The sequence below is a fragment of the Mandrillus leucophaeus genome, unplaced genomic scaffold (genome assembly GCF_000951045.1).
Source record: "Mandrillus leucophaeus isolate KB7577 unplaced genomic scaffold, Mleu.le_1.0 Scaffold343, whole genome shotgun sequence".
Classification (NCBI taxonomy): domain Eukaryota; kingdom Metazoa; phylum Chordata; class Mammalia; order Primates; family Cercopithecidae; genus Mandrillus; species Mandrillus leucophaeus.
In genome coordinates this window covers 199,668-225,932 of record NW_012103621.1, presented here as the reverse complement: position 1 = coordinate 225,932, position 26,265 = coordinate 199,668, and the positions used below count along the sequence as shown (strand labels likewise).

The 26,265-nt window shown below is 44.7% G+C and overlaps 1 protein-coding gene across 2 annotated transcripts in view; it reads right to left on the bottom strand.

Annotated features, from left to right (window-relative positions):
- Positions 1 to 2,796: 2,796 nt before the first annotated feature.
- The window catches only part of AGO1 (argonaute RISC catalytic component 1), a 65,234-nt gene continuing 41,765 nt past the window's right edge, over positions 2,797 to 26,265 (bottom strand). For both annotated transcript variants that reach the window (XM_011988988.1, XM_011988987.1), the window contains exons 9-19: positions 25,139 to 25,258; positions 24,653 to 24,775; positions 24,386 to 24,519; positions 19,576 to 19,760; positions 13,179 to 13,338; positions 12,906 to 12,996; positions 11,647 to 11,841; positions 9,435 to 9,569; positions 8,739 to 8,840; positions 7,842 to 8,041; positions 2,797 to 7,599 (exon numbers count right to left, since the gene is read on the bottom strand). In XM_011988988.1, coding sequence (XP_011844378.1) covers positions 7,491 to 7,599; positions 7,842 to 8,041; positions 8,739 to 8,840; positions 9,435 to 9,569; positions 11,647 to 11,841; positions 12,906 to 12,996; positions 13,179 to 13,338; positions 19,576 to 19,760; positions 24,386 to 24,519; positions 24,653 to 24,775; positions 25,139 to 25,258 — 1,554 coding nt within the window. In that variant the 3' untranslated portion in view covers positions 2,797 to 7,490. The remainder of the gene's footprint in view (positions 7,600 to 7,841; positions 8,042 to 8,738; positions 8,841 to 9,434; positions 9,570 to 11,646; positions 11,842 to 12,905; positions 12,997 to 13,178; positions 13,339 to 19,575; positions 19,761 to 24,385; positions 24,520 to 24,652; positions 24,776 to 25,138; positions 25,259 to 26,265) is intronic.

Below are 26,265 nucleotides of genomic sequence, written 5' to 3'. Positions count from 1 at the left end.
TCCTCCTTTTGCAGTTCACTCTCATTAATAGCTCACAGGCCTTTTCCAAAAACCTGGCTAAAAGTTCCCACTGTCTCTTTTAAGAGGAAAGTTCCCTGCCTTTGGAAAATGGGGACAAAGGATCAAAGGCTCCCTAAAAAGGTCCCTCAATATTATACTTTGTCCAAAAAAAAAAAAAAAACCCAAAACAAAAAACCATTGCCAAGAGGATGGTGGTGAAGGTGCTACAGTCCAGAACAACAGGATAGTATGTTCCTGCAGGGTAAGCCACAAAGGCCTAAAAAACCCTGCTATGATATACTGGAGAAGGCAGTTGTGCGTAAGTGGAAAACTAAATGTGGCTAATTCCCCAGCAAATCCACTTTTCCAGCTCTTCCTTCTTGACACAGCTGCTTTGATGGAGTACTTCTGTCATGCTCTGTGTGCCTTCTAAGCCTGCCTAGGCATTTCTCAGCCTATCATCAGAGGAATAAATGTCTGCAAAGCTAGGAACAAAAAAGGTGAGCTAATTTTCCAATTCAACATTACTTCCCATTCAAGCAGTAGACAGCAGCTTAAGGATGGCCCAGACTCAGAACTTCCAACTAGTCTTTTCCTTGCACTAACTCTTTCTTTTAGCCACCAAATCCAAATTGCCATGAGATTCTGGGATCTGCTACACCAAGAGATACCAAACAAATACCCAGCCTGACTACCCGAAGGCAACTGCTAGTCCAGAATGTGCTCCGGAGTATTCTGCCAACTGACAGAGCAGAAGGAAGGGTGCTCAACTAGTAATGAAAAGGAATGCCCAGAGGTGCCAGGACAAGCCTTCACTGAAAACCTTGAGCTCCAGGACCAGACAATGCAGGCTCCCAGTCTTTTTTAACTTGAGTAGCAACCACAGGCAAATCCTGAAGGCTTTTCAGTATCAATCTTTTCTAAAACTAAAGGTTATAGCAAAATTTGCCATAATCATCATCCTCCCATTCCCCCTGCTAAGTACTTTATTTCTGCCTCACTTGGGGTCATAAATTTATGTCTTATTTCAACTGGGCAAAATCTGCTCCATGTCTAATCTGCTCTTTAAGTTCAACCAACCTCCCTAACCCTTGCTGCTGAAAAGAAGCATGGGGCTGGCTAGCTCTTTCCCAAGGGAGTCTGCCAGGTGATAGCCACAGGCCAATTCACAACACTTGGCCTCCAGAGGAATGCTAGGTCCACGTATGTACACACTGGCTACCACTGATGATTTCTCACTGGGCCCTCTGCCAGAATCCTTCTCTGAGCCTTCTTACCCCCATGCATTGAAATAATGCTCTAGCAGTACCAGGAAGAATGCCAGAATTTACATGCTTGACAATTATACCACCAGCTTAAAGTACAAAACCATAAAACCTCCAATTTGGGGCGAGTGGGAAAAGACAATGATAATCTGGTTAAGTATCTGCTTACCTAAAGATTTCAGGAATTCTGAGTTCATCCTGTGTACTCCTATCACTTCTTGATCTGCTGCCCACCCAGCCCATACTCATAAACTACAGACTACTAGCCTATTTCAATTCTATTTGCACATACTGATCCGTTGGTATATGCCATGACCCTGAGATGACAAAAATGAAGAGAATATAGCTTCTGCTCCTAGGAGTTCACAGGCTCTAAAGAAGACAAGTTATGGAAATAAATATAGTATTCTACTATTATCTAGTACACTGGAACAAAATTAGGTTTTGTTTATTCTTTTACAATTATCTCCTAATTGGTGGTAGTTGTGGGGAACTTGAAAGTCCTAGTCTTAGCCATTTTAGAATTGGTTTTTCCAATGCTCATTTTCAAGAAATACTGGAGAATAACCTAAGTAGGTCATAGAGTTATAAGATCCCCAACAGATGGGGAGCAGAAAGGTAAAACACACAGAAAAAAAAGAACTCCTTCTCTGCAGCAGTTCATGTTGTTAATCACACCCTTCATGAAACTTCCACTCTGATTTCTTCTCCTACCTCACTAAACTGGTTAAACAAAGAAACAAAAAACCCACAAGCTTTCTACCAGTGATCTGTCACCTTAAGATCTACTTCCTCGCCCCATCCTTTAAACTGAGTTTCTTAGGGGGTTGTATACTATGTTTCTCTTCTCTTTTTCTAAGCTAACTTGTTCATGCCTATGGCTTTAACTACCATCTATATGACTCCCGTATCCATAAATGCAGTTTTAGTCTTACCTGAGCACCAACCTGTGTTTACTGGACACCTTACCCTTATTGCCCCAAAAAAACCTCAAAACTCAGTCTACACAACATTGTCTTTCTTCAAAAAACTCCCCACCTTCCTTCTACAGTCTCCCCCTGCCACCCCCATCTTGACTGGCAGAATGTCCCAACACACTCCTATGCTCAAGGAGAAACCTGGGAGCTAACCTCTACTCCTGTCTTCCACCAGCCATCGAGTCCTACTAATTCTATCTCTTGTCTCTCAAATCTGTCCCTTCCTCCCTATATTCGTTGCTATAGTCTTATTCCACTCCCTCATTATCTTTCTCCTATGCCAGGGGACCAGTTGGCTAGTCATATCCCCCACCAAACTTAATTCCCTTAATGAGACAGACACTATTTTCCTCATTTTGAATTATGCCTGCCCTCCCCACAATACTGCTGGCACAGTACTTTGCATGTTTGTTGAATGAAGAATAAATGGAGGCCCTGTGAAGTATTCCTGCATAACAATCTACAGTATTATTCTCACCTAAAATCTATTAGAGATGTAATCAGTCCCAAAAGTTTGTTTTGCTGGTAGGAAAAAAAGAGAAAGACCGCACTTCAGAAATAGAAGCCACTGTTGTCTTTATAAAACACAGAATTGTGCTGCTGCTGCTGCTGCTGCTGCTGCTGCTGCTGCTGCTGCTGCTGTTGCTTGCTTCAGAAGGAACTGTACATTACAGCTGCTGGGATAGTTTCACGATGGACTGGACAAGGTACAGCTCAAAGCAGGACACAAACACAAGTCTCAAAGGGAAACAAATGCAAACAAGTACACAGCTGTGGGGATCCAGAGACATTTCCCCATCCATGCTGGACTTGAGAGGGATAAAAAGTTTAGAAACTAAAGTGAAACCCAGAGTAGTCACACATGCCCACCACATGGCTGCTAAGTGCAACATCACACACCAATTAGGCTGGACTGTGTGCACAGGAAAGTAATTTCATTTTTCCTTATTGCTACTACACCAAGGGACTCAGTGCATTTGACGAATGTCTTTACTTGCACAATTCTTGGAGGGTTTCCTATTTTCCTCTGTAGAGAAGGAAATCTCCCTTTCCCACCTCATTCTGTTTTGTTTTTAGCTCATTCCTTCCCCTCCCTTTCTTGGATGCCCAAACAGCAGCCAGAGGTTCTAAGTCAGTGTGAGTAGAGTAAGGGGAGAGCACCAACCCAGCCTCTCTCCCTGCCCAGGGAGAAGGCAAGTCCTATTAAGTTGGAGGAAAGAGAAAACCAGAAAATACCTCCTTCCCAATCTGCTTAGAAGGCCAAATAGTAAAAAGTGCCCTGCATATCCCTGCCATGATCAGATTTTAAGAAGGAAGGTATTCCAGCTACCATCCTGGATTGGCCTAGGCCCCATATATAAATAAAAATAACTTCCCCCAATGTAGTTTCCAAAACTGCCTTTTGGCTAGTTTGAGATGATTTTTCTACCCTGAAGGGGAAGAAACTTCCAACCTTGTTAGTTCACAGGATTCCAGGTCCAAAATTGTCCCACCAGCCTTACAGATATCCTATGGGCCAGCTAATAGCGTGCCCTTGTCTGCCCATCTTGAGTGCTGGCCTTATTCACAAACAGAAGAGAAGTATCCAAAAACACTGCTGCTTAGCTAAATAGGAGGCCACAGAGAAGCTATCTAGCAGGTGGGCATTAGGAGCTTTTTAGGGAAGTTTCAAAATTCTAGGTACCTTCTTCTTCGGCTTTATGTTAAGCATAAGTTCCCAGCAACAATAGCCCCAGGCTTATCCCTGGAGGCCAGTGTAGCACCTCAATCCCTAATGGATCAGGTTGGACTAGATAAACAATCAAAGAACAGGGCTCTCTCCTTTCCCACCTTTTATTCAAATTCTCTCCATTCTCTTCTCATCACTCTTTCCCTTATGTCCATCCCCTAACACTCAAGCCCAGGATACCCAAGTAGCTCAACCCTAAGACAATCTCAGAAAAGGCAGGCCCCAGGTAAAGAGAAAAAGAACCAGATTTAGTAAAAGCAATGAGAGAAACCAGCTCCAAGGAGTGGACAGGTGTGGAAAATGCCAGAAACCCTCCTGACTTCACACAAGTTGGGCAGGTCAGTTGCTCTTCTCTAGTATAAGCTTGAGGGCAGTCCAGCCCAGGTGAACATCTCTGGGCTTGGGGAACAGGTTCTTGGTCGTCTGCAGTCAAGGAGCTAAGCCTGACCTTGCCAGCTAACAGTGGGATCATTGCAGCCATGCAGAGATTTCATCATCACATAGGCAGGCAGGCAGGCAGGCAGGCAGGCCGGCCAGCAAGCAAGCAGAGTGAATAGTAGAAAAGGGAAAGGAAGCCAGGGAAAAAGAGAAGAGGAAAAGGAAGGCAAAACAGTGGTACAAAGGGAGCAAGAGACCCATCTAAGAGGATGAGGCTGGGGGTCCCCCAAGCACTTCCTTGAAGCTTGGGTAAGAAGCACCACTTAAACCAAATCCACATGAGCCAAAGCTTGCTGCCAACACCACTTCTCCATCTGCATCCACCACCTTTCAAACAAGAATAATCCTCAAGGTCAGGGTTATTTTTCAAGTCTCAAAAATTATTTTTTTACCAAAAAATCAGAGTAAGAAGTCATTTCTTGTCATTGCCCAAAGCTGATTCTCTTGCTTTTTTATTTCTTGAATGGCATATGCCATGCCAAAGGGCTAAAAATGCATTTCAAGCCCCAGCTGATAACCAACTGGAGAGAGTGAGGCAGAGAGAGAAAAGGAGAGAACACAAACTTGTTGCTGGGAGTAGAGGCTGCCACCTGCTCCCTATGGACATTTGCAAATGCTGGTGAATGACTGGACCCTCCAGGAATAGTGCCCTGATCCTAGCCCCAAAATGTACCCAAGTAGAGAACATGCAGAGCCCACTGTCCCAGAAGAGCTCCCCTCCCCAAAGGGTGACAGAACACGAAGTAGACTGTATATGAAGGCAATGGACAGGGCAGATGGAGTGTTAGCATCACTCTCTTTAGGCACTTGTGTAAGGAATGTAGGCTCTCCAGTGAGCTGCCTCCTCCCAGAGCCCTCCATTCTGTTCTTCAGCTGGGCTTGTGCCTATAGGGCACCCCATGCTGTAGCCAGCAGGAAAAAAGTAAAGGAGGAGTTACTCAACAGTCCTGATGCTTTCTCCATAATGAATGTTTGTGCTACGTTTTGTGAGTTGCTGAACAATGTAGCCAACCAGAACAGAACCTGGGACAGATTGTTTTGCATAGCAAATCCAGGTCATACAAGGGCAGCTGAGGAGAGGAAACAGTAGTTCTAACTCTATAGGCCAGGATTCAGACCCTCCTGCCTCCGGCTGGCCTCCAAGCCTGGGTTAGGTCTAAAGTAATCATGGCTTCATCACCAGATCAGATAGATCCAAACCCAGGCTCCTCAAAAAGAGGAAATTCCACACTGAAGTTGCAACTCCCCATCCCAAGTGGTGGGGCAGGAAAAAAATGAACAGTCAAGGAAAAAGGGCAGGGGGGGATGCTTGCTTCAAGGCCAGCAGAGACCAAGCTAGAACCACCACCTTCTCCAGTCCTGCAAGACAGCCAAACCCCATGTCTCAAGACAAAAAGAAAAAAAAAAGCTCATGCCACCCACTCACATGCCCTAGTGGGAAACCAGGAAAAATTCATTTGTGTAAACAGAAGCAATAGGGAGCAGCAAAATTCCCCAGCCTGTCCACAGGACACACTGGAATCTAGGATGAGCCAAAGGGTCAGAGGACAGTCCAGAGGAAGGAAAAAGATGCACTTGCAAGAAAGAGTGCAGGACAGTGCAGAGGAGGGAGGCTACAGCAAGAGAAAGGTATTATCTGCACAGAGGAAGGATGGAGCCCGGACCCCATCTTGGGGTGATAACCACCCCCTCCCTACCTAGCCAGGTCAGAGAACAAATCAGGTACACAGTTCATTCTGATGGCTCAATGTTTCCGGGATATAAACTCATCAGGCATGGGAAGGATTTCCGAATTTTGGCAATACACTCAAGTTATGGTATAAAAATAACATTTTGTTTTCTCTCTTTTTTCTCATTTTAGACCTACGAGTTTTTTGTTATAAGACACCCCAGTTAAGAAATATTGAAACACAAGAGACTTGACCATCAAGGGAGAAAAGAAGCCAAGAGTGAAAAATGCTATGAAAGTAACTCCAGACCTGGGTGGGGTGGGAGGTAGGAGGAACAAGGAGAAAAGGAGGCATAAGTGGAAAGGCCAGGGGCCAGTCATCTCAGCAGCTCGGAGACTTGTCACGTTTGAAAGTGCAAATGTCAATGGATTTTAACCATCTTGAGGTTGTGATCTTTTAAAAAGCTCAATGAATGAGGAAGTCAATTCCTTCAAATGCAAAATAGCTGGCTTTCTGGCTGGAGGTTTGTTGGGTCTGGGGTATTTCTTCCCCATCTACCTCCTCTCCCACCCCCACCCCATTCCCCAAAGAAAGGTACAAAAGGTTGCAGTTCTGCAGCATTACCGTTACAGGGAAGGCACTGGTTACCCACCAGCGGGCGGAAGGAAGACAGGGTCGTGTCACTTCAAAGCTAAGTGCCATAGTGCCTTAAGTATTACTAGGGGCTGGATGTCTGTCAGGGAGGAGAAGTAAGGTGGGGCAGAAAATGTGGACAGAGAGGAATAAGGGGAAGGGGGGGTGGCAGCTGGGGGAGGAGCAACCAAAACCATTAAAAAATCTTCCTACAAACTGGATTCTGAACCCATTAAAACATCTAGTATCCTAAAATATTGATCTGGGTCTGGTTTCATTTTTCTTCTTAAACAAATCTAGTCCTTTTCTGATTAAGGCTCCTAAAAAATCCTTCCCTCCTCCCACCCACTTTCTCAAGCCCCTCACTTTCCCATCTAAAGTATCAAACCCAAACCTAACCAGCTTTTGTCTGCAGGGCTACAGAGTTGACCTTACCAAGCTGTCAAGCATGAGTCTTTAGCACTGTGAGTCACATGAGACACCTGTGTGTATGGTGGGCACCAGTGCTGCCCCTTTTGGTCCACTGGGGTCAGGGCCAGATGTGACAAGATGGGGTGAGGGGTGGGGGACATGAGGTTGATATCAGAGATTTCTGGCTGGTGGTCTGTCTTGCTGGCCCTGTTCCCCACTCTTACACCACCTCTACAGAAGGAAACAAGGCGTCCTACACTCCTCCCTACCCCACCTCCCTCCTCCTTGCTTCCTCTGGATTTGGGTGGCACAGCTCCTGGGGCTTGGAAAGCTTTCTTCTATCCAGTGAGGTAACAGCGTTCTGCCTTCAAGCGAAGTACATGGTGCGCAGAGTATCCTGATGAACCTGCACGGCTTTGGCCAGGGCCTGGGGGTCCCGCCCATTGCTTTGCCCCGATATGTGGCTCCCCTCTCCACTGAAAAGGAAAAAATGAAAGAAGTCCTTCCTGGTGAACTGAGCTGCTGCTAATTCCCTCACCCAGCCCTGGGATGCCAATTCCCATACCAACTTAAGAGAAAACCCCAACCCAGGATTGGGCAGAGGAGCCCAATGACACCAAATTGGACAGCACTCCTTTCCTTCTACCCAAGGAAAGTTGAGAAGATCTGGCACAACAGGCTGAAGCAAAAAGGAGGCCAACCTGATCCCAGGTCTCACCTGTCATGCTCCTTGTCCACCAGGTGGTATCGTGCCCGGAAAGCCACCAGGCGGGCATAGTAGGCAGGTGCTGGGATAGAGACAGAGCGTGTGCATCGTACGTAAGTGTGGCACAGCTGGTACGTCAGGATCTGGAGCTCATCCGCTGTGAAACGGTTGTCATCCCAAAGAACATAGTAATGGGATGGTCGGCTGGTGCCCTGGGAAGATAGGAAGATGAGGGTCCCAGGCTGAGCAGAGGAGATGGCTGATAATAGGGGAACAGGATCACTATTAAGAATACGGCTGGGGCCGGGCGCGGTGGCTCAAGCCTGTAATCCCAGCACTTTGGGAGGCCGAGACGGGAGGATCACGAGGTCAGGAGATCGAGACCATCCCAACATGGGCTAACATGGTGAAACCCTGTCTCCACTAAAAAATACAAAAAAAAAACTAGCCGGGCGAGGTGGCGGGCGCCTGTAGTCCCAGCTACTCGGCAGGCTGAGGCAGGAGAATGGCGTGAACCTGGGAGGCAGAGCTTGCAGTGAGCTGAGATCCGGCCACTGCACTCCAGCCTGGGCGACAGAGCGAGACTCTTGTCTCAAAAAAAAAAAAAAAAAAAAAAATTAGCTGGGCATGGTGGCGCATGCTTGTAATCCCAGTTACTCGGGAGGCTGAGGCGGGAAGGCAGGAGGACCGCTTAAACCCAGGAGGCAGAGTTTGCAGCTAGCTGAGAGTGTGCCACTGCACTCCAGCCTGGGGGACAGAACAAGACTCCACCTCAAAACAAAATAAAACAAAACAAAACAAACGAACATAATTTGGATGTCATTCAGTGATGACTGATATATTGTAGAGGCAATGTGAATAAACAATTCATCTTTGACCCATTGGAACCCCAAGATATAGCCCAGCTACCTGGATGCCTGCATGGCTGCACAGATAGAAGTCAAACTCAAATGGGTGGGTGATGTTGGTGTCCACTGTGGTCCCAGCTGGGATGTTACCACTCTTCCCAATCTGTATAGAGACAAACACAACCAAGATCCCAAGACCTGCCTGGCCCTAACTAGGACCCTGGCTCAATTCTACTCTGACTTCACCAAAATCCCAAGAACAAAGCCAAAGTTGCTATTCCCAGAGGGTACTGAATCTTTAAATAATATGCTTCTAAAGTCACACAGACCTATGTTCAAGTCCTATTAGCTGTATGATCTTAGCAAGTCATTTAACCTTTCTGAGATTAAACTGGAGATAATAATAATACCTACCTCACAGGGTTGCTGTGAGGAAGACGCCTTGTACAGTATCTGGCACATAGGAGGAGTTCAATAAATGGTAGTTCCCTTTCCCTTCTCTGGGAGCTGGTCTATATATGGGGTCTAGGCCAGGGAGCTAGGAGGAGGGAAAGGAAGTATAAGGGAAGGAGGGGAGGAGGTGGACACTAGTGAAGGCAGTGGTAGAGGAAGGACCACAAGAGCTAGGAGGAGGGAAGGGGCCAGGGAGGATGGACAGGACAAGGACTAAATCCCCAGCCTTTATCTGAAGGGCTTCTTCTCTATTAAGATAAGGGAGACAGAAGGAGGGGACGGGAGGTCTCAGTCCCTCACTCACTCGCTCGTTCTTGTCAGCACAGAAAAGGCGGGTGTGATGGCGTTTCTGCACCACAATATAAGTGATCCCAGGCTGGTAGTCCTTTTCCAGTTTGATGCAGGCATCACGAATGGCCAGTAGCTCATAGTGGAGTATCTAGGCACAAAATGGAGAGGGAAACAAAGAAACACACAGTTCCTCTTGAGTTCACATACCCTTCTGAACTAAGGAATTGCCACTTGTAATACAGCTTTTGGCTCAGTCTCCCTTTATATGCTGATGCTCAACAATTAGAGATGATAGGCCCTTCTTGTCAAAAGCAGCCTTATACTCAGTTCACTTAACATGTTCCTATAAAACCTTGGCCAGGAGGCTTGGCATCAGAAGACAACAAACATCTGGTTCTTGTGTATAAAGAGACCTAATATCAAGACACAGAACCAAGGTTCACAGAGAAATCACTAAAATTACAATGCCCAAAGTTAGTTTCACTCAGGATCAGGCAGCTAATGAGAGTTCTCTTTTGGGCTCCAAGAGCAGACAGGTTGTGGACCACCAGAGAAGAGCAGACATATAGCTCCATAATGGGTGCAGAGAGAGTAGGTGAATTCAGTCCTACAAAGCAAGCAGGATTATTAGAAAATGGGCTAGCTAAAGGAAAAGCTAGAAGTAAATAATCATAGGCAATAGTTTCCTATGGCCATGGATGTCAGATATAGAGGGTCAAAACTGTATGGTACAGAACGATAGACTTTGGAATCAATTAGACGTAAATCCAAGCTTTAACTAGTTGTATTACATTGGGCAAGTTATTAAACTCCACTAAGTCTCATTTTCTCCACATCTGTTAATGTTACTAAGACCTGCTTCACAAAGCTGTTATGAAGACTAAGATAGACAATTAAGTAAAAGCATAGAAAACCTAGTAGGGCTTAATAACTGCTGATTGCTTTGCTAAGCAGTTTGAATTTTAACCCAAAGCTATGTGAAGCCACTAGACATTTCTGAACAGATATGTGATATGATAAATATGTCTGATATTTTAGAAAATACTGGATGACTTAGAAATTGGGCATAATGGCCAGGCACCGTGGCTCACGCCTGTATTTCCAGCACTTTGGGAGGCCAAGGCGGGTGGATCATTTGAGGTCAGGAGTTTGAGACCAGCCTGGCCAACATGGTGAAACTCCAGCTCTACTAAAAATACAAAAATAAGCTGGATGTGATGACTCATAGCTGTAGCCCCAGCTACTTGGGAGGCTGAGAAAAGAGAATCGCTTCAGCCTAGGAGGCAGAGGCTGCAGTGAGCTGAGATCATACCACTGCACTCCACCCTGGGCAAGAGTGAGACTCTGTCCCCGCCAAAAAAAAAAAAAAAAAAGAAAAAAAGAAACTGGGCCTAACAGTTAAGAGCATAAACTATGGAATCAGACCAATGTGTATGAATCCCAGTTCCACTCCTAATTAGCTTTGATGACATTAAAGAATCATGTAACATTTCCAAGCCTGTTTTCTCATCTGTTAAATGTAAATACACTATTATTCCATAGGACTATTGTAAAGCATTAAATAAAACATGTTTCCTCTCAGATTTAGGAAAAAACACACACACACACACACACACAAAACGTGAAGTGCTTAGCACAGTTCATGGCACACAAGAAGTTCACTGGAACAGTAGTTATAATACTATTAAACAGTAGTCAAGGATACCAGTTCAGGATAGAAGTTAAAAAAAAAAAAATGAAGACTGGCAGTGAGAATGAATAGGAGGAGTATTATGAAGGAAGGTCAAAACAGCATTAGTCCTCAAATGCAATCTCCAGACTATCAGCATCGCCTAAGAACTTGTCAGTATTGTAAATTCTTGGCCCTCATCCAAGACTCATTGAATCAGAAACTCTAAGGGTAGAGCCCTTAAAACTGTTTTAACAAGCCCTCCAGGTGATCTTAATGTAAGCTAGCATTTGAGAATCACTGGTCTAAACAATCAGTCTCCAACAGGAACCAACTACTTAAATAGGCACTGAGAGTCTTCTATTATGAGAAGAAAAATCTACAGATGCTTGTATACTCCATCCCTCAGTTGCCATCCTTGCCCCCAAGTCTACCCCATTTAGCAAAGTTCCCGAAGAAGTGACACACCTCCCAGTGCCAATAGCTTAGAAAAGGTAGTAGCACCTAGCTTTCCAGCCATGATGTGAAGGTTTTCTCCACCTACTGTGGGCCCTACCTGGGGTAGCTGGCCTTCAGGGACCCCATCTCGGTAGAAGATGATGCGGGTAGGCTTGAAGCGGGTGGACTTGTAGAACTGGATGAGGAGCTCACGCACCATGTAGGACAAGTCTTCAATGATCTCTTGGCGTGGTCGCTGTACCCGCACTGTAGCACAGTATCGGCTGGGGTGGGCATCCATACTGCCTACCACCTGACAGTCAGAGAAAAAGGATTAGCTCCTAGAACCTTCACCCTCACTGTCAGGCTATGGGTTTGTGGAAAGGCTTCTTAGCAAGAAAACTGCAACTGAATGAGTAGGGCTTGGGATTCAAAGAGCCCTGGTTTCAATCTCTATTCTATCACACAAGCAGAAGTTACTCAATCTCTCTGATCTTTTTTCCTCTTCTCAGATGTTGATAAGAACACCTGCTTGCAGTGCTACTGCAGTCCACATTAAGCACCTTACACAGGGCCTAGCCCACAGTAGGTACTTGATAAACTGATTTCTCTACCCTTTGCAGAGGAGCGTGTGAAGGTTTAGTACTACTAGATCAAACAATGGCCTCTTCCAGTCCCAAGTTTATCCTTTTTCCCATTCAAATGCTAATCTACCCAGGAATCATGACCATAGTAACAGTGTTCTTGTGGTTGACGGAAGAAACGCCATTTAGAAAGGAGACAGTGGCCAAAGCCTAGGAGGGATGGCCACAAGAAAAACAGGGATAAGCGTATTATAGGGTTTCCCTGCACTTACTGAGGTTAAGACCAGTGTGCCTACAGAAATGTGAGGGTTTAGGAAATACAAGTGGGAAAGAAAGTCTGATCCCTAGCAATTTGGAAGCCCCTAGGAGACAAAGAGCAGAAAAGTCAGGAGAGAGATAGGAAAAACATCTAATCTATTACACAGTGAGGATGGGCAGAGGAAAGGATAGTCCCATCAACTAAGTAACTCCCTTTAAAGGGATTTCAGAGAAGATACAGTCCCTCTCCTACATGCCAAAAGCAGGCATGGGGAGAGAGACATTCAAATGCAGAGCAAGAGTGATGCAGAATGAGTCAAGTCTCTGGCTACACTCTCACTACTCTCCCTGAAAAAAGACACCATACAGAGCTACCTTTATGACCTATCAAGGGAATGGGAATTGGGAATAGCGAGCTAAATGGAGATCTTATGAAGGGTCAAGAGCCAGAGCTGAGGGAAGGAAATCATGGGCAGTTTTGAGGACTCAGAGTGAAGAGGAGAACTTTATGAGGCAGCTGGAGAATATCACTCACTGCTGTGATAGAAGGTTTTTTCCCATCCCCTGCTGGGGGGTGTGTAACATCTGCTCCCAGGAATATCACTGGCTGTTGAAAAACGGCAGAGCTGAGCAAGGAAGAGAAAACAAAATGGTGAGGCGTTGGGTCTTCTCTAGCTGGCACCATCCAATACCCACTCTGCTCTTCTCCCCCTTGTGTCTGATTCACTCTGCCTGGCCAGGGTCCTATCTCTTCATCAATTCCCAGCATGGTACCTTGAAAAGGGCAAGTGGACAACAGAGTTCATACCGCTGGTGTGGGACTAGGATGTTGTTAATGCCACCAAGTTTGACATTGATCTTGAGGCAGAGGTTGGACAGAGTCTGAGGTGAGGTCTTGACCACATTCTTCACCTGCACACACTGTGTAGCCATTCCCAAGAGTGTATCTCCAACACGTTTCACCTCAGCTACGGGCGGGGAGAGAAATGATTAGTGCATTCAACAAACATTTACTGAATGCCTACTAGATGCCAGGCAGTGTATGAGGTGCTAGCGAACACAGTGATGACAGGAAACACGTAAGGTCCCTGCTCTCATAGTGCTTACTAAATAGGGACTAATTTTAAAAACTGTGAAAATTACAACACCGATAAATGACACGACAGAAAACTTCATGGAACAATGACAGCATAAAATAAGAAATAAAAACCTAGTCAGGAAAGGATTCTTGAGTAGGTAATGATTGAAATGAAATCTGAGGACAGCAAAGGACTTAGAGGAGAGGGAGTTTGAGAGAGAGCATTCTAGGCAGAGGGAACAACATGCAAAAATGCACCCTGCTAGAAGATAGCAAGATGTGTCTGAGAAACAGAAAGACCATAGCAGCTAAAAAGAAGAGCAAGGGGAGCATGTTGTAAGAGAAAGAATGTGGTGACTAGACTGACCTATTAGAGGATATAAGGGTAGCTTAGATTAACAAGACGGGTGAGGGCCGGGCGCAGTGGCTCATGCCTGTAATCCCAGCACTTTGGGAGGACGAGGCAGGTGGATCACGAGGTCAGGAGATCGAGACCATCCTGGCTAATACAGTGAAACCCCATCTCTACTAAAAATACAAAAAAATAGCTGGGTGTGGTGGCACGCGCCTGTAGTCCCAGCTACTTGGGAGACTGAGGCAGGAGATTCGCTTGAACTTGGGAGGCAGAGGTTGCAGTGAGACAAGATCACACCACTGCACTCCAGCCTAGGTGACAGAGTAAGATTCCGTCTTGGAAAAATAAATGAAATAAAATAAAATAAAATAAAAATAGGCCATAAATTATTTGTGACACATTTTGAGTCTGAAGTAGTTTTTTGGTCATCTCAGTAAGGATATCAACTAAGCGAATGGGTCTCGTGGTTCAATGCTCAAAAGAGTAGTCTGAAATGGAGATGCAAATTTGTGTGATAATTAGGTACAGAGAGTAGTTGAAGGCATGATCTTGAGATCACTAAGGAAGATAACATAGTAAAAAGAGAAGACAATCTAGATCTGAATCTTGAGGAACTCCCAGTATTGGCAGAACAAGAAGATGAGTCAGCAAAGGACAAAAAATCCAGAAAGTTAGAAGGGAGACCAAGATAATGTTGTATCACGACTGCCAAGGGAAGAGAGTGTTTCAAGAAGGAGCAAGTGGTCAACAAAGTGAAATGCGTCTAAGAGATGAGGTAAAATCAGGACCAGAAATATCCTCTGGAATTAGTGATATTAAGGTTAAAAAAAAAAAATTAGTGTACAGAGGCAAAAATTGTTGTGGTGATCTAAGGTATTAGGAAGAAAATGTAGGACTGACCAACAATTTGGTATGCTTTCAATGGAAGAGATTTGAGCATGTTTAAAAAGATCATATCTACTTCCAAGAGAGATGGAATAGTGGCAAGCCAGTTCTACAGATAGCACTCAGAAAAGCCAGATAAAATATAAAAATCATCTTTTTAAAGGCAGCAGAGAATGCTGAGAAAACAAGAACTAGAGGGGGTAAAATTCCAGAGAGGGAGAAAAAAAAAATCTCAGAGGTGAGCTATCTTCAGCAGTTGCTTTTACCCTGGGTACATTTGCTGAATCCAAGTGTGGGTAGGAAGCTAAGAGTCTAAGCTCTGCACCACTGCTATGGAAAAGAAAAGCAACAGTTTTTGCTCCATTTAGAGATAGATTAATTCTAAACATGAATGATTTTTTTTTAATCATTAAAAAAAAAACACTTAAAAATAGTATCTTCATGACCCCGGGATTCCTGTTCTTTTTTTTTTTTTGAGATGGATTCCAAGTTTGGTAAGGATATAAACTATCTAGAACTCTTTTTTTTTGAGATGGAGTCTCGCTCAGTCGCCCAGGCTGGAGTGTAGTGGCGCGATCTCGGTTCACTGCAAGCTCCACCTCCCGGGTTCACACCATTCTCCTGCCTCAGCCTCCCAAGTATCTGGGACTACAGGCGCCCGCTGCCACACCCAGCTAATTTTTTTGCATTTTTAGTAGAGATGGGGTTTCACCGTGTTAGCCAGGCTGGTCTCGATCTCCTGACTTCGTGATCTGCCCGCCTTGGCCTCCCAAAGTGCTGGGATTACAGGCGTGAGCCACCGCGCCCGGCATTATCTAGAACTCTTATACACTGCTGGTGAAAGGATAAATTGATATACTTAAAATCCACTCCTGGATACACTCTCAAGAAAAAATGGTTATATATGTTCAAAGGACACATAGAAGAGTGTTCACTGAAGCATTACTATTATTATCATTATTATTTTTTTGAGACAGAGTCTTCCTCTGTTGCCCAGGCTGGAGTGCAGTGGCATAATCTCAGCTCACTGCAATCTCCACCTCCCGAGTTCAAGCAATTCTCCTGCATCAGCCTCCCGAGTAGCTGGGATTACAGGCACCTGCCACCACACCCAGTTCATGTTTTGTATTTTTAGTAGAGACGGGGCTTCACCATGTTAGCCAGACTTGTATCAAACTCCTCACCTCAGGTGATTCACTTGCCTCGGCCTCCCAAAGTGCTAGGATTACAGGCATGAGTCACTGCACCCAGCCTGAAGCATTATTTTCAATAGTCAAAAACTGGAAACAATTCAAATATGTACATTAACAGAACAGATAAATAGATGGAAATTGTGTTATATTCATATGATGGAAAAACTATAACAAACCACAACTTTATGTTGCATGAAAGAAGTCAGACACAAAAAAAGTATATACTATATGATTCTATTTATATAAAGTTTAAATATAGGCAAAACTAACCTATGGTATTAGAAGCCAGAATAGTGGTTACCACTGGTAGGAGGTTGTAGTGACTGGGGCTGTGGTAAGGTTCTGCTGCTGAACTGGGTGCTGGTTACGCTGTTGTGACACTTTATGAAATATCACTAAGCTGAACATGTAAGATTTCTATATATACAATTTAATAAAAAGTTTACATTAAAAAAAAATATCAGTTTAGTGGAGAGGAAGCAATTAAATATACTAAAGACAGGATAGGTATACTACCTGATCAGAACAGGGCAAATGTGACACTGTCCTTCTACACTCTCAGCGCAACCAAATGCCAATGGGACCTTGTTTTGACCATCACAAGGAGGATGCCATTTTACCCAGCTTCCCAGGAGGGATGGTGAAGGGTCTTTAGAAGAGTCTGACGGCTGCTCTTTTCTGCTGGCTTAGTTCCTAGGCAAATGACTCCACTGCCTAGGAACTAAGCCAGCAGAAAAAGAGTACCAGTCAGATTGTCCAGGTGATATAATCAAGGAACTGCATGTAAATGAAAGAAACTCGAGGTCCCAATAAAATATCTGAGGCTAGAGAGAAGTGTAACATAATTGAGCCCAGAAAAGGGAAAATTCTGAGTAAGTACTGCCTTTCCCAAGCATGCTGTACCATTCCCAAGCCAAAACACTGGATTTTCCCTTTAATGGAGGGAAATCAGAAACATGAATACTTTCTCAAGGAAGTTCTCCTAAAAAGCATCCTTATCATCCATACAAGGGCCCAAGAAAGACAAGGACTGAAGATCAAACAACTTCTCTCCATAAGTTAATTACTAAGTATCATATCAGTGAAAGGCACTCCCTTAGGTGTGTATACAGAGAGGAAAGATTTCAGAGCAGAATGGGATCCACTCCACAACAAAGTATCAAGTAAGGCAGTAACTGATCAGTGGTCTGATACACTAGAGGAATCCAGAAAGAGACAAGTTCACTCTCCAGGTGAAATGTCAAGAATAAAAAATAAGTAGTATTTAAACCGGGTATTAAAGGATGGAGAGAATTTTAAGGGCAAGGTGAGGGACAAGAAGAAGAGGATACAGATATTCCAAGTAAAGGCAAATGACGTGAACAAAACCAGAGATTGAAAACCACAGACAAGAAACGAGCACTCAGAGTGTCAGCTACATGCCAGGCACTGTGCTAGATTCTGCTTTTTATATAATTAATTCATGATGCTCAGAACGGTTAGGTAATGTGTCCAAGCCAGTTGACTGGTATAGCCAGGATTAAATTCAAATTCAGCTCTCTTCAACAATTCCAGAACCAGCAATCATTCCAGTATGAGTGGCAAGCGAACAGTGCAAGATAAAGCTGAAAACATTTAACTAAGATCAGGTCCATTAAAACCCTTTATGCAGTAATTAATAGTAACCAATGAAGGTATTTTTGATAGTAGAGTCACAAAAAGTCTTACTTGGAACCCATTCAAGAAAGTCTTGAGGCAGGGCATGGTGGCTCATGCCTGTTATCCCAGCACTTTGGGAGGCCGAGGCGGGCAGATCACTTGAGGTCAGGAGTTCGAGACCAGCCTGGCCAACATGGTGAAACCCCATCTGTACTAAAAATACAAAAATTAGCCAGGAGTGGTAGTGCGCACCTGTAATCCCAGCTACTTTCGAGGCTGAGGCACAAGAATCACTTGAACCCGGGAGGCGGAGGTTGTGGTGAGCTGAGATGGCACCACTGCACTCCAGCCTGGGCAACAGAGCAAGACTCTGTCTCAAAAAAAAGAAAAAAAGGAAGGTTAGAACTCAGTTGAGAAGTGTGGATCAAGAGCAGGGCGTATTATCTTGAGAAAAATGTGAAGAAGAACAATGAAGGTGAAGCAAAAGGACAGACTGTCTCCAAAGTTTGAATGAAGGTACTTAGAAGCAACTGTGATGTCAAATACAGAAGTAGGAAAGACAAGGTTTATAGAGAGGACAAACTACTGAAGAGATGGTCCAATAAAACATTTTCTAAGAGCAGACACTATATCTGTTTTATTCATCAATATATCCAGATCTTGCACAGTGTTCCATACATAATAGGTGATCAATAACCTCTTGAAGAAGAAAGGCAGAGAGGCCAAAGGGACAGACAGAAGTTGCAGAGGGTTCAAGGGTTGAATCAAGATTTTAATCACATATAATAATAGGTGATGATTGAAGCAACTGAAATGAATGGGAATTTTAATAAAATGTAAAGGCAGAATGAGAAGGCAGACAACAGGAACCTGTAGAACACCAAGGATTCCTAGTAATGACAAAAATAAATAAGGAGAGATAGAAGAAAATATCCAGAAGTCAAGAGGACAACTGAGAAAAGTCATTGGCAAGCCTGTGCAGAGATTTAGGAGAAAGGTAGACAGAAGGCAAGATGGCTGAAAGAGACACAGAGAATACAGAGAACTCATTCAAAAAGGTTTTTTTTGTTTTGTTTTGAGACAAGGTCTCATCACTACGTTACCCAAGCTGAAGTACAGTGGCACAATTGCGGCTCACTGCAGCCTCAACCTCTTGGGTTCAAGAAATCCTCTAGCCTCAGACTCCCAAGTAGCTGGGGCCACAGGTGCACAACATGACTGGCTAACTTTATTGTTTCGTAGAGATGAGGTCTTGCTTTGTTGCCCAGAGTGGCCTCGAATTCCTGGGCACAAGCGATCCTCTCACCTTGGCATTCCAAAGTGCTACAATTACAGGTGTGAACCACTGTACCAGGCCTCAAAAAGTTTAATGAAGGAAACAGGAAGACAAAAGCTAAAAGAGATGGCAAATTTGTGGTAATGTGCATTAGGATGGCGGATCTGAATATATTTGAGGGTTGAAAGGTATGAAGTCCCAAAGGTAGCAGGATGGGTTGGGAAAGAGAACACAGAGGAGTTGAACAAGGTAAGAGGAACTCTTACTCCTTCGAAGCAGGAGAGATGGAGACGGAAAATGGCATAAAAGAAAAGTGCTGTGACAGAAATTTATATAGTCATTCTTATTCTAAAAAATGAGAGGAAAAGAGGAGAGATAGCAAGTCTCTCAAAAAGTCCAAGTAATTACCAGGCAACACGATACTAACAGGACCACCTATTCTGCTTGGTTGTGCTGCACAATGTCCAGATAAACAACGCACTCCTAAGGATAGGAATCTAGACCAACCCATCTCTGTACCTGGCCCAGCTTAGCCTGGCATAAGGACCAGCACACAAAGGACCCCAGTAAATGTTGTTGGGAAGGAGTGTGTGCAGATAATTAGGATCTGGAATCACTCAACGGCTCAGGCATGCTATTTCTCCTATAAGAGGAGCACTGACATTAAGTAACAGCTCTGGTCAAAGCCAAGACTCTAGACTGAGTCCTTCCCAGGAGACCCCAGGGAGCTACGCTGAGAAAAGTCCTATCACCATTATCACTGTCCCAAGAGAACTGTACCATACACTGGCGTCTTCCCTGGCAGGATGACAATAATGAGCTGCAGCCCTGAGTAGGTGTTCTTGAGATGCCGGAACATAGGCTCCACGCTGTCTGCCCCCTGGGCATATTTGCAGAAACAAGGCTGACCCTGGATAGGCATCCCCGCATCCTTGGAAATCTTCCGCAGCTGGTCTGTGAAGTTCCTGTACACATGCATGGTCACAAAGGAGGCAGTGAGTCTCACTTGAATTCTTCTGACAAAAATCCATCCATCTTAGGTGTTTAGCACTGTAAGAGGCACTGAGAGATTGGTTTTTTGGTTTTTTTTCTTGAGACAGGGTGCTCTGTCATCCAGGATGGAGTACAGTAGCACAATCTGGGCTCACTCAAGCCTCGAGCTGCCAGGCTAAAACAATCATCCCATCTCAGCCTCCTGAGTAGATAGGACTAGAGGCATGCCACCATGCCTGGCTAACTTTTTTTCTTTTTAGTAGAGATGGGATCTCACTATGTTGCCCAGGCTGGTCTCAAGTTCCTGGACTCAAGTGATCCTCCCACCTCAGCCTCCCAAAGTGCTGGAATTACAGGCATGAGCCACTGCACCCAGCTAACACTGAGATTCTAACATGAATGATACACAATAATAGCTAATGTAAAAAATACATTTATAGTTGAGTAAGGTAAGAGAGTACTTGCTAAGTGTTCGATGGTACAAGCAAGGAGATGAGGAAGCCCAGAAAAGGGACCTATGGGAATTCTCAGGGTTCCCACCTTGCCCCACTCAAGCAGCTGATTCCTGTGCTCCATTACATGTCCAAAGAAATAGGCAGATGCCCATGTGTAAGGCCTTTCTGCTCAAAGCAGAGGTTCCAACAGTGACGGGAGCACAGGAGATGCTCAGTAAAAATGAGTTCCCTCCTTCCCAACTGGTTCTTTGAAACCTAAGAGCCAATTATTAAGCTTCCTTCCTTTGGCTTTAGGGCTTTACCCTGGAAAGGAAGACAAAGTTGGAAGAGAGGACACACATGCAGTAGAGTAAAAAAATCAAGCTACATAAAGATACTCAAAAACTGAAATAAGCAGCAGGAAATTTAATTTGTGATAATCTTCCATTTAAATTTAAAAACAACGTACAAGACGACCATGGAAGCAGTTGTTTAAGAGAGATTATTATATAGCATATAAATAGCAATGTGATAGTTTTGTGAGAAAGTATTTTTTCACATATTTAGTAAAAACACACAAGAAAAATAAATATGGTAAATACTATTATGCAAAATTTAAAATCATTTATATATAGGTATATAAATTGAATAGGATAGTTACAATAATTCATAACAGTGGCTTCATCAGAAGGGAGGAATGGGGCCGGCACAGTGGCTCACACCTGTAATCTCAGCACTTTGGGAGGCCAGGGTAGGCAGATTACTTGAGGTCAGGACTTCGAGACCAGCCTGGCCAACCTGATGAAACCCTGTCTCTACCAAAAACACAAAAAAACCTAGCTGGGCATGGTGGTGAGTGCCTGTAATCCCAGCTACTCAGGAGGTTGAAGCAGGAGAATTGCATGAAACAGGAGGCAGAGGCTGTAGTGAGCCAAGATTGTGCCACTGCACTCCAGCCTGGGCAAGAGCGAGACTCTGTCAAAAAAAAAAGAAGGGAGGAATGGGACTAGGATGGAGGACATGAAGGAACATCAAATTTACCTGTAATATTTACATTTAAAAAAGGATAAATATGACAAAACTGGATGGATACATGTTATTCTCTATATTTATCTTAAAAAATTTTTTTCAAAATGAATGTTAGAATAAAAAAACATTACCTAACCACTGTTTCACGTAAATAACAGCTAGGGCTTTGACCATTAATAGTATGTTTTCCATTTCTCTGCCCTGTATACAACTGCAATGTAGCTATTAAAAAGCCAGTATGTTATCAGATTTCATGAATAGTGGGTCTCAACTTCAAGGAAAGACGTATTTCCAATCTTCTCTCTACTACCAGACTACACTTGGAATACTGTGTCCAGTGCTGGGGGCCACAAACTATTGTGAGATGTTTAACATGAGGAAGGTCCTAAAATCCCATCTTAAAGGTGATATAGCTAAAGTAATAGGGCCTCTTTAGCCAGAAAAAAATTGAGGGTTGCATCTAGAACTCTATCATCCATCATCCCCCAACTACTAGTTTGTCGAACCCCATAGCACCCTCATGTCTTCTCCCACTTTCTCAGTGGAAAGGATGCCCTTTCTCAGTGCTCTGGATCCCATCACCCCATACACACTTAGGGACTTTGCTCTGTTTATTTTCCAGTTCCTCTAAGTTGTATCTTCAATCTCCACTTACTATGTACATTCTCACTGGACAATCTCAGCCACTGCCATAGATGACTTGGAAATCTTTACCGTTAGCCCAGTCAGAACCACAGATTTAACTGGCTACTAATGACCCACATGAAAAAGCCACATTCTTACCCCTTACAACTAGGTGTCACTGGGGGAAGGGAATGTCTGATAAACTCTTCCAAGTTTGAGGTTCTGGGTTTATTGGTGCCCATACCCCAAAATGGCCAAAACAATAGATTATCCCAAAAGAAATGGACAAGGGAAGGACATGGGAGAAACACAAGAGCACACAGAGAATAGAACTACTATGAAGAGACTATGGCACAAAGGCAAAAAGCTGGGAGCCTTTCCAATACTGCCAAGCAGGCTGGCTTAAATAGGGGCTAAAGAACTCAGAAAAAGGCCAGGCGCAGTGGCTCACACCTGTAATCCCAGAACGCTGGGAGGCCGAGGTGGGCAGATCACGAGGTCAGGAGATCAAGACCATCTTGGCTAACACGGTGAAACCCCGTCTCTACTAAAAATACAAAAAATTGGCTGGGTATGGCGGCGGGTGCCTGTGGTCCCAGCTGCTCAGGAGGCTGAGGCAGGAGTCTGGCGTGAACCCAGGAGACGGAGCTTGCAGTGAGCCGAGATCGTGCCACTGTACCTGGGCTACAGGGCAAGACTCCGTTTCAAAAAAAAAAAAAAAATAACTCAGGAAAGGAGACAAGAACCCATTTGCAAGGAACCACAATTATGATGGTTGTTTGTGCAGCCGTGAGCGGTAAGGGAAGAAGAACAAGGGCAGGTCCCATAGTCCCCAGATCCATCAGGAGCTGTTAGAACTTTTTTTTTTTTTTTTTTTGAGACTGAGTCTCGCTCTGTCACCAGGTTGGAGTGCAGTGGCACAACCTTAGCTCACTGCAACCTCCACCTCCTGGGTTCAAGCAATTTTCCTGCCTCAGCCTCCTGAGTAGCTGGGACTACAGGCACATGCCACTACGCCTGGTTAATTTTTGTATTTTTAGTAGAGATGGAGTTTCACCATATTGGCCAGGCTGGTCTCAAACTACTGACTTCGTGATCTGCCCACCTCAGCCTCCCAAACTGCTGGGTTTACAGAAAGGAGCCACCGTGCCTGACCTGGAACTTATAGAATCTATATTGCCCAGCAAACTCCTGGGCTGAAGTGATCCTCCTGCCTCAGCCTTCTGAGTAGCCAGGATTACAGGCACGCACCACTGCACCCCAGCTAAGAACGAATTCTCATGACTCCAAGGTCAGCTGAATTCATCACAGCATACTTCCCCACTACCCTTGTCTAGCCAAAACGGTCGGCTCCATCAGCTCTTCCTCATCCCTACAGTGTGCTGATCCCACTCCAGATCCAGAGACTATGAGAAGCAACCACTTCAAAACATGGCAATAACCAACTAACTGTATGCTATATGTAGGAAACAACTAACTGTGAGTTTTGTGGCATTTTAAACCTATCTCAATAAAACAAACAAACAAACAAACAAAAAAAGGGCCGGGTGTGGTGGCTCATGCCTGTAATCCCAGCACTTTGGGAGGCCGAAGCAGGCGGATCACAAGGCCAGGAGATCGAGACAATCCTGGCTAACACACTGAAACTTCATCTCTACTAAAAATACAAAAAATTAGCCAGGCGTGGTGGCGGGCGCCTGTGGTCCCAGCTACTCGGGAGGCTGAGGCAGGAGAATGGCGTAAACCCGGGAGATGGAGCTTGCAGTGAGCCGAGATCACGCCACTACAATCCAGCCTGGGCTACAGAGCGAGACTCTATCTCAAAAAAAAAAAAAAAAAAAAAAAAGACTCCAGGGGAGGGGTTGTTGACTTCTCAAGCCATTACTGCCTGGTTTCTTTAGATCATTTGGCTTAAACACTTTCTTCATTGGTGCCATCTACTCCCAGCTACGGTGGCACAGAGGCCCTGACAACCAGATAAACAAGCTGCTCTATTTTGTTTCCAATTAGGAACACAAGTTTTGAAGCTCAGATCTGATTTGCTTCCAACTCTGACACTTTCCTGATGATGTGCAAACTTTGGACAAGTTACTTAACCTCTTTTGAGCCTCAGTCTCCTGAAAATGGACATATCACCACCTACTCACTGTAAAGATGAAATGAGAGAATAAAAATTAGGTACTTAAGTACAATTTTGGTGTAAACATTACAGTCATCACTACTACTATTTATTACCAATGATAATTATAACAATAAAATAATTCAGGCCTCTCTTAGGAGATTCATGCCCTAAAATCATCATCTTTGACATAGATATGGCTCCTTATTAACTTCCCCTGACCACAGATCGATAGAAAAGGAACTGGTAGAAGTTTGAGCCAGAAAGCACAATGCAGGCAGAGTTAAGACAGAACACATTACTGATCAGTATCGGCCCCTGGGGACTACAGGAAGGTAGGCAGCTCCAGGGTCTTTCCCACCCTTCCACCCCTACACCGAACCCTCCTTACTTGAGCACCTCTTCTCGACACTGTTTTTGGGGTGCGAAGCAGGCGATGGCCCAGACTTTGATCTCAATCCCATTGTAGAACTGTTTCCCCCGCATGTCCCAGACACCCTGATTGGGTGTGGCAATGGCCCGGTTCTGCGGATAGGCAGAGGGGGCGCCCAGGTGAGCCTCAGTAGAGTCAGGTGGGTAGGGGAGCAAAAGCCCCTGGCTATACAAACCAACCACCCCCATATACCCTGAGATGTTGTCTGGCCCTGACCCTGCTCACCCGGCCGCCGTACTGCAAGATGGGCGCCGGCAGCACTCGCCCTGTCACCTCCGTCATGTCATCCTTCACTTTGATCCCAAATTCCTGGATGTAGGGATCTAAGTTGTAGCTGGCATTCTTCATCTGCAGGACAAAAGAGAGCAATCTCAGGAGAGCAAGAGCTTGGCAATACTGCTCACCCATGCTCACCCTCTGGGTATCAAGGAGAGAACCCTAAGGAGAAGCTGGGGTTGGTACAGAATAGTCCTAAAAAGAGAGGGAAAGTGGAAGATGAGGGAAGTGACAGGATAACACAGCAAAGTAATACAGGAGAGAAAAAGAGATAGAAAGCAAAGCAGCTATACGATAAGAAAGAAGAGCAGCCGTATAGAGTCCTAGGCAACAAATCTAGACTTGGGTTCTCCTGAAGGAAGGTCCTGCTGGGGCATTAAAACATTTATGCTACCAATGGCCCCAATGACTGAGCAAATGAGTAGGCCCACTGACCAGGCGACTGATCTCCTCCTGTCTGTCTGGAGCGGATCTAGCTGTGGCCTTTATCATGGTCGAAGTCTGGTTGTCGGTCAGCTTTTTAATACAGCGTTGCCCAGCCACAATGTTACAGACCTGAGGAAACGAGAAGGACAGGTAGCTCTGGCTTGAGTACAGTCCATCCTGTATCCAGAGCCCCATAATAAGGAAAGATACCTTGGCTGTCAGCCATGGGGAAGGGAACTGCAAAATCCTTTGTGCATACATGTATTCTCCTCTTGAGTTTCACTTGATAGGTAAGTTAGAAAATATTCATGTGCAAAGTAAAAGGCAATTCAGGCCGGGCATAGTGGCTCATGCCTGTAATCCCAGCACCTTAGAAGCCAAGGAGGGCAGATCATTTGAGGTCAGGAGTTCAAGACCAGCCTGGCCAACCCATCTCTACTAAAATTACAAAAATTAGCCAGGCATGGTGGCGTGTGCCTGTAATCCCAGCTATTGAGGAGGCTGAGGAACGAGAATCGCTTGAACCAGGAGGCGGAGGTTGCAGTGAGCCCAGATCACGCCACTGCACCCCAGCCTGGGTGACAGAGTGAGACTCTGTCTCAAAAAAAGGGAAAAAAAAAAAAAAGGCAATTCAACCACTTTGTGATTAAAAGCTTGTGATCCAGCGCCAGATCTGGGCTCAGGTCTCATATTTTAATTTATTTATTTATTTTTTTGGATGGGAAAAAAAAAGAGATGGAGTCTTGCTCTGTCACCCAGGCTGGAATGCAGCGGCACAATCTCGGCTCAGAGACATCTGCCTCCCAGGTTCAAGCAATTCTCCTTCCTTAGCCTCCCGAGTAGCTGGGATCACAGGTAGGCTAGTTCTTGTATGTATGTATGTATGTATATATGTATATATGTATTTATTTATTTATTTTTGAGACAGAGTTTTGCTCTTCTTGCCCAGGCTGCTGTGCAATGGCATGATCTCAGCTCACTGCAACCTTCACCTCCCAGGTTCAAGCGATTCTCCTGCCTCAGCGTTCCAAGTAGCTGGGATTACAGGCATATGCCACCATGCCTGGCTAATTTTGTATTTTTAGTAGAGATGGGGTTTTGCCATGTTGGCCAGGCTGGTCTTGAACTCCTGACCT